This window comes from Equus caballus, chromosome 12 (genome assembly GCF_041296265.1).
Source record: "Equus caballus isolate H_3958 breed thoroughbred chromosome 12, TB-T2T, whole genome shotgun sequence".
Classification (NCBI taxonomy): Eukaryota; Metazoa; Chordata; class Mammalia; order Perissodactyla; family Equidae; genus Equus; species Equus caballus.
Window position 1 is genome coordinate 9,023,588 of NC_091695.1, and position 8,092 is coordinate 9,031,679.

The window sequence follows — 8,092 nt, forward strand, 5'->3', positions numbered from 1 at the left end:
GGCACCCCTCTCACCCCACAGGCCCCTGGCTCTGCCCTTTGAGAAGTCCCTCCTTGTCCCTCAGCCTCCACAGCCACCAACAGGGTTCCTTTGGGCACTTATTTGGGCTGGAACAATCATGGGCTCTCGAAGTCCAGCCTTGTGAAGTTGTTGGTAATAACACTTCCTTCAAAGACTCAGTAGGCCTCAGGTCTGTCTGCTGCTGGTCCGTTTCATGTGCCAGTAGCCACACCCCACAGTTCCTTTCTTGCTGGAGTTCTTGCCCAGCCCATCTCGTTCTCTCTCACTTTAAATGAAAGTTCCCCTGAGGGCATCTGAAGTGACAGACTTGGAACAAGGCAACACCCCCCATGTGATACTTTGCCACAGGGGTGATCCTTTGTTTGGCTGAATGTCTGACCTGATAGACGGGCTTTGAGAAAGGCTCTGAGCCACCATCAGACCGTCTGATCTGCTCTTGGGATGAAACCCGTTGCTTTTTCCAGCCCTGGGACAGCAGTTTGCTGGACTCTCTGTTCTTCTGTCCATCTCTTCTTGCAAACTAGACAGTCTCTTGAATATGTTGCTAAAAGCAGCACTGAGCAGCCAACATATGCAAATGTTTTTGCCTCTTTCCAACCATTTCTCTAGAATTTTAGGCTCAGTAGGCATGTGGTCTGTCTTCCAAATTATCACAGGTAGTGGTTTTTTGGGGTTTTTTTGAGGAAGATCGGCCCTGAGCTAACTGCTGCCAATTCTCCTCTTTTTGCTGAGGAAGACTGGCCCTGTGCTAACATCTGTGCCCATCTTCCTCTACTTTAATGTGGGACGCCTACCACAGCATGGCGTGCCAAGCGGTGCCATGTCAGCACCTGGGATCCGAACTGGCAAACCCCAGGCCGCGAAGCGGAATGTGCGCACTTAACCACTGTGCCACCGGGCTGGCCCGGTAATGGTTTTTTATGTTTATTATTTTATTTTTTAAAATATTGCTGCCTTTTCCTTCTTTCTTTTCTTTTAAAGATTGGCCCTGAGCTAACATCTGTTGCCAATCTGTTTTTTTTTTCTTCTCCCCAAAGCCCCCCAGTACATAGCTGTATATTCTAGTTGTAGGTCCTTCTGGTTGTGCTATGTGGGATGCCGCCTCAGCGTGGCTTGACGAGCGGTGCCGTGTCTGTGCCCAGGATCCGAACCTGTGAAACCCTGGGCCCCCGAAGCACAGTGCGTGAACTTAACCCCTCGGCCGCCGGGCCAGCCCCACAGGTAGTGTTTTTAGTAACTGTATTGTTGCAGCGTAACAAGCACTGCCGGCTTTCCGTCTTTCAATATTGTATCAGTACCGCTCCCGCCTGTTGGCCAAGCCAGTGCCACACATTTTAGGGCTTTTATACACAGCAGCTTCCCATTCCTGGTATCAATTTCTGTATTCAAGTGTTACTAAGCTGCTGTTAAAAGGAACTCCAGTGGTCTTAAAATGATAGAAATTAATTTTCCTCTCACGTAATACAATTCTGATCTGAGCATTTCAGGCCTCGCTCCCGTGGGGGGAGGGTCTGATGGGTAGCCAGGAGACTCCACAATGGCCCTTCCCCCCCCACCCTTCTCTTCCCCCCATTCCCCTGTCAGTCAATGACACCACCATGGGACACTTGCTCAGGCCAAACATACGGACGTCAGCCTGATTCCTCCCCGTCCGCCCGCAGCAAGGCCGCTCAGCTCTGTCTTCAGGCAAGTCCCACACCTGCCCATTTCCCTGCCTCTCCGCTGTCTTCACCCACATCCAAGTCTTGGGTGTCTGTATCTGGGGTCATGTGACCATCTTCTAAGGGGGCTCCGCGCTTTGTCCCTGGTCCCTTTCCAGTAACTCTGCACATGGCAGCCCCAGGGACCTTTTAAAAACATAGATTGACTCCTGTAGCCCCCTGCTGCAAACCCTCCACTGCCTGACCATCACCCTCAGGATTAAATGCTCGCTCCCTAACAGGGCCAAGGTCAGGCCTTCCATGACTCCTCACTCCTCGTGCCTCTCACCCTCTCTTCCTGAGCCACATGGGCTTCCTTGCTGTTCCTTGAATATGCAAAACTTTTCCTGCCTTAGTGCCTTAGCACTCACATTCGCCGCCGGAAACACTGTCCTCCCACTTGGTCACACACCCGTTCCTTCTGTGTCCTCCACAGGGCAAACAGCTTCAGTGTCACAGATAAGAGTGACAGCTTAGGAGCTATGTCTCCTGGATTTGAATCTCAGCTCTGCTGCTTACTAGCTGTGTGACCTTGGGCAGGTTGCTTAGCTTCTCTGTGCCTTGGTTTTCCTATCTGTAAATGGCGATAATAAAAGTACATGTTACTCAGGGTTGTTGAGAGGATTAAATATGATAATTAACACATTAAATGAAATAAAAATAGAGCATGGCACATGTCCCTCAGGGGTCACTTTAAACATCACCCACTCTGAGAAGCTGTTCCTGGCCACCCCCTCTGCACATCCTCCCCGGGGACCTGCATCCCTGGGCCCCCTCCCCCAGTACCTGCTCTTGCTCCGGGGCTTGCTGCCTGTCCCTCCCACGAGAACGTGACTTCCCCGAGAGCAGGGGCTTTCCCGTGGCGCTGCACAGTAGGTTCTCAAGAAACCCTTGTTGACTGGCTGTGCAAGGAATGGGCTCCCCAGATTCGCTCCTTCCCAGTGGCCCTGTGAGCCTTGCCGGGCGCCCCAGGGTGTGCGTGTGCGTGTGTGTGCGTGTGCGTGCTGCTCTGCCTCCTCAGGCCACCTGGTCAGGTGCTCGCCGTTCCCTCCTGGGAGTTAGGCACCAGGGGCCCTGCTTTCAGAAGCCGGGGGCCCGGGAGGGTCTCAGCCCTTAGCGGGGGCTCTAACGACAGGGACTCCGCCTCCCACCCCGCCTGGCTCCAGCAGTCCCTAGTGGACCCGGTGGTACCCTCTCTGTGCCTCCGTTTCCTCGTATGTACCCTGGGAGAAGACCACGACCTCACCGGCTGCTGTGAAGATCAGGTAGTTAAGGCGTACGAGACGGAGTAAAGCTCTCCAGATGGTAGTTATTATTATTGTTGTTGTTGTTAGTGCCATATTCAAGTGTCAGTCTTCTGAGCGTGCTTAGAGGTGCCCGAGGGACTTGGCAGGGTGGGGGGTGGGGAGGTGAGGAGACAGAGAGAGGACGTCGAGGGGAGGGAGGAACTGGGATGGAGTAATCGGTGTGGTCTGCATTCCTCCGTGCCTCTATGGGCGCGCGTGTGTGTGTTTCTGTATCGGGGGGAGGAGGGGACAGGGGGCAGCAAGGATTCAAAGAAGAAACCGAGCCCTTCCTGGGAACTCAGACCTGGGTTCGGGGTTCTGAGGGCCGGGAGCTGCCGCCAACACGCGCCCCCGAGCAGACCCCGCGGCGGAAGAACCAGCGCCCCGAGTGTGATGAGGCGGCGGGGAGGGGGCCCTGCGCCCCGCGGCCACCGCGGTGGGTACGAACCTGGGGATCCCAGGACGGACAGTGAGAGCCCTGCTCCCCGGCCGCCCCTGCCGCGCCGCGCGCTCCGGGGCCTCGGATGCTCCCGGAACCCCCGCGGGCGGGGCCTGCCTTCCGGAGCCGGGCGGGCGGGCGGCGCTGGGAAAGGGCTGTCACTTTCCCAGAGCGGCGGGGCGACGTCAGGCGGAAGGGCGCGGGGCGCGCACGCTTTAAATGGCATTCGCTGTCATCCGAGCTCGCAGGCGTGTGGGCAGCAGCGGGCTATATAAGCGGCGGGCCGGGCCGCCGCGAGCAGACGGCGATAGCGGCGGCGGCGGCGAGCGCCTCGGAGCGCAGCGGAGCAGCGCCCCCCGTCCCCGCGCCCCCCGACGGGCCCCCCCGCCCGCCCTCCCGAGGAGCGCCGACCCGGGCCCGCGAGGGCCGCCGCCACCCCGCAGCAGATTTGGATCCCCCGCCCGGCGAGCCCCAGGCTGCTGCCTCCCGGGGGGCCCCGGCGCAGCGGCCGCCCCCGGAGAGCCCCGGCACCCCGCCGCCCGGCCCCGAAGCCGCCGGCAGCGCCATGGCGGCCGCCAAGCCCGGCGAGCTGATGGGCATCTGCTCCAGCTACCAAGCGGTGATGCCGCACTTCGTGTGCCTGGCCGACGAGTTCCCGCAGCCCGTGCGGCCCGCCAAGCTGTCCAAGGGCAAGGGCCGGCTGCGGCGGCCGCGCCAGTCCCGCTTCAAGACGCAGCCGGTGACCTTCGACGAGATCCAGGAGGTGGAGGAGGAGGGGGTGTCCCCGATGGAGGAGGAGAAGGCCAAGAAGTCGTTCCTGCAGAGCCTGGAGTGCCTGCGCCGCAGCACGCAGAGCCTGTCGCTGCAGAGGGAGCAGCTCAGCAGCTGCAAACTGAGGAACAGCCTGGACTCCAGCGACTCCGACTCGGCCCTGTGAGGGGCGCCGCCCGCAGCGGGCACTCGCGGCCCGCCCGGGGAGCAGCGCGCGAACCCCGGGATGGCCCGCACTCCGGGGAGCCCCGAGGACCGGGGCCCGCCGCCCCTCGCGCGCTTGGACTCTCGCCCGCCGGCGAACTGCTCGGTGCGCCCCGCGCCGCGCTTGCCCTGGGCCGGCGGGAGCGCGCGCACGGGGCGCCGGGGAGGGGCCGCTTTCTTCGCCCTTGTAAAGGTTTATTTTTTAACTCTGCCCAGTACGAACTCTGCTGCGAGCGTGTGCGGGGAGGCCCGCCCGCGCCCAGGCGGCCCGGGGTCGCCAGGGCTTCCTGGAGAGCCCCTCCACGCCCGCCCTTGTCCGATGGTTTGCAACTCCGATTTTGCACACCGCTCCACCGTGCCCCCCAGCGCACACCCGTTCTCACTCACGCCAACACACTCTCGCTGAACACTTTTCGAATCGTTAGGCGCGGCTGATGGACTCGGGGCGCGGCGCGGCTGCCGCTGCGCCGGAGGGTTGATATTTATTTTTGCATTGCGATGGCTGACGGCCTTTATTTAATGATCTTTTTACTTGGATATGTCTGTGAGGCTCCGGAACGGAGACAAATAAAGTCAATATATTTGCACAGTGCATTTCTCCAGGCTCTTGACTTCTTGAACCTTCGGTACCCAGTTTCCCAAGACCGGGGGGAGGTGGGGGAAGGATGCGGTTGGTACGGGGGGCCGGGGATCCCCGAGTGGAGGTAACTCCACAAGCTTCGGTCACAGGAACGAGGTCGCGCCCCTGGTGCGCAGATCCATTACTCGCCTCCCCAAGTGGATCCACACCCGGCCCAGAGCGCTCCTGCCTCCCTGCTCTGTTCCCCATCGCCGGCGTCCGGGATGGAGTGAAGCAGCCGGCAGGCGAAGGTCGGCGCTGGGAGGACAGAGAGCGCCTTCCTTGGTTCAACTGACCTCTCAGGGAGACCGGGGTCAGGGACCATCGTCCCGCACCCACCGCGGAAGACCCGGCTGCCTCCGCGCCCTTCCTGGGCGGGGGATGAGGAGAGGCCCAAGCCAGCAGTGGGAGACCCAGGAGGGGATATTTGGGTGGTGGGACCCGAGGGAGGGCTGGGAGCCCTCCCAGGCTGGGCGACAGTGTGGGTGCGCACTCACTGTCGCGCGCAAGTGAGGGCCCCGCGCCCCCCGCGCTGACTCAGCGTAGTGTCCGCGCCCCTGCGCTGCGGCAGCAACCAGCGGCTGTTTCCATTCTTCGGTCTCCTTCTCCAGCCCTCTTTGCCCTCTTCAGGGTTCCGCAAGGAGGGTGGGGCATGGCTTCGGTCGCAGCGCTTGGGTACCACCGAGTCCCCGCCCTTTGTTTACAGACGAGAAAACAAACTTAGCAGAGAAGGAAAGGTCACACGAAGAGTCGTGGCTGCGCGGCCAGCTCTCCTGACTCCCGTCTGGCGCTCCTTGCATCACACGAGTCTGCTTTCCAGCAGCTGCCCGCATCTCTGTCTACACCCGTAACCCTCCAGGTTAGCGGTGTAACGCCGTCACCTGGCAGCAGGAGGCGATGGGGGTAAGAAACAACAATCGGGTGAGGAGGGCAGGTCCCCGTCCTTGGGGCCCCCGCCCAGCCCACCCCTCCAGGATTACTCCCGAGTAGACCCACCACGGCCAGGCTTTCCGCTGAGCAGTTCAGAGGGACGCGGAGAGCTCGGGCGCCTTTCTTCCCTGTCGCTCCAGGTGGCCACGTTTCTGCGCTCGGGTGCCCTCTGGTGGCGGGGGACTGAAACTCCGCCCGGCCAGGCCCGGCCGAGGATCTGAACCGCCCTTTACTCATCACTCCGCACCTCCTGTAGCCCTGGGCTCTAAAGGAAACAGCAGAGCAGAGGAAATGAAACAAAGAAACAAAAATCGAACCCTGAAGGCCTGAAGGCATGTCTCCCCACTGGCTCGAGAGAGAGGAGGCCAGGCCCAGGGCCTGGGGGTTGGGGTCTTTGGCGCTGGTCTAGCCCCTGGGAACACACTGGCCGTTTCCGCCCCTAGCCACAGTTCCGTTGCGGTGGGGGCGCGTGGCAGACGGCGCTGAACTGCAAAGCTTCGGCCCGGTGAGGCAGCACAAATCCGTGCTTTGATTCCAGCCTCTGCAGCTGCCGTGGCTACGCTGCTGTGAGCTCCTCTGGGCGGGAGCAGAGTGGCTGAAGCGGGCATCCTCCGCCGGCTTTCTCTTCCCTCACCCCCCTCCCCTCCCCCATCTTATCTTACATCTTTAACAGTAGCTCTTGGACGCCCCAAGCCTTCCTGGTGGGTTTGACACCTTTCTGCCTGAGACCCTGGCTAGGCGTCTCCCCTCCTGGCCCCAGGTGCCAGGACCCCTCTTCCTGCAGGAGAGCCTCTTGCTTCTGCCCACCTCCAGCCCCTTCCCCAGCTGCGGGCCCACCTGCAGGGGCTCCTGGGGTCACCACGGCCAGTAGCCGGGTTGTTGTGGGGACCTCATCCCATCGCTCCATTCCCTGCTCAGTCTCTGGCTGGGCGCAGCCGGGAGCAGGAGCTTCGGAAATGTTTGCTGGGTTAAAACGAGGACAGGGCAGTGAGGAAGACTGAGGCCCATCTTGCCTACCTCCTGGATTGTTTAAAAATTATTCTAATGTTTTATTTCCCAAGAAGTATTCGTTCTCTGTAATACAAAACAAGCCACTCATACTCCCACCCCCCAAGATAAATACGTCACCATTTTGAGAGGTATGCCTGTATGTGCCTATTTATTTTCTTTTACAAAATGGGTTTATGTTCTAAATACTATTTTTAAGCCGCTTTTTTACTTACTTGGATTTGTATTAAATATCAGTATGTTTGGAGCTACGTCGTGATTTTTATAAAATTCTATTGAATAGATACTCTGCATTTAATTAAGCTAACTCTCCACTCTTCGATATAAAAGTGATGTCCTGTTTGCCCCAGTTTCTTAGTGTTGCCTATAGCTGGCTGTTAGTTCTGAGGATGGATACAGAAAGGAGTTTGGAAGAGGCAGTGACTCCGGGAGGGGCTGGGGAGGGAGGGGGAGGTCGGGATGCGGCAGTGTTAGAGGAGGAGGCGGGGCCTGGGGGGGGGGTGGCGGGGTGGGGGGGTGGGACTCTGGCCCTGAACATCTCTGTCCTGCACAGAGGAAGGAGGGGAGACAGGAGGGCTCCTCTGAGGTCGTATGGAACTTCTGGGGCTCAGCTCCTCCCTGTGATTTGAAGGCATTCCAAGACAGCGCACAGCTCCAAGGAGGCGGCTGGGCTGGGATGGGCTGGGATGGGCTGGGCTGGGTGGCCAAACGGTGGGAGAGGCTGCACTAGGGGAGCAAAAGAGCATGAGAACCAGAAAGATGGAGAGGAATGAGGCCCTCGGGGAGACAGGGAAACTCAGGCTCAGCGAGCTGGGGAGATACAGAGAGAGATGCTGAGTGAGGAGCCAGAAAATGTCAAGAGACCGAGAAGAATTAGGGCCACGCTTGGGGAGAGAGAGAGGAAGGGGCCCACAGAGAAGGAGGGAGGGGAGGCCAGATAGAAAGTGCTCTGGGGAAGGGCACTGGAGGAGAGAGAAAACGGGGAGAGCGCCTCTCCAGCAGCGGCGCTGGCATGTGCCTGGGGTGGGTGGAAGCCTGCCCAGCCGGCTGGATTTACAGCCGTCTGGACTCACAGGCTGTCCAAGCAGACGCCTCCGTCCTTCCCTTCCCCGCC

General features: G+C 59.9%; 1 protein-coding gene and 1 long non-coding RNA gene across 2 annotated transcripts; both read left to right on the forward strand.

Moving 5' to 3' along the window:
- Positions 1 to 3,745: 3,745 nt before the first annotated feature.
- On the forward strand, positions 3,746 to 5,010 carry C12H11orf96 (chromosome 12 C11orf96 homolog). Its single transcript, NM_001433663.1, has one exon. It carries the CDS (start codon positions 4,012 to 4,014, stop codon positions 4,381 to 4,383), a length of 372 nt encoding a protein of 123 aa, NP_001420592.1. The 5' UTR covers positions 3,746 to 4,011; the 3' UTR covers positions 4,384 to 5,010.
- A 549-nt stretch (positions 5,011 to 5,559) lies between these two features.
- Positions 5,560 to 7,225, forward strand: LOC138916570 (uncharacterized). Its single transcript, XR_011423847.1, has 2 exons — positions 5,560 to 5,943; positions 6,111 to 7,225. It is a non-coding gene; the product is annotated as an uncharacterized lncRNA (long non-coding RNA).
- Positions 7,226 to 8,092: the final 867 nt, after the last annotated feature.

Excerpts from the sequence above, each read along its gene's own strand:
- C12H11orf96 (NM_001433663.1), top strand. The coding sequence starts at position 4,012 with ATGGCGGCCGCCAAGCCCGGCGAGCTGATGGGCATCTGCTCCAGCTAC.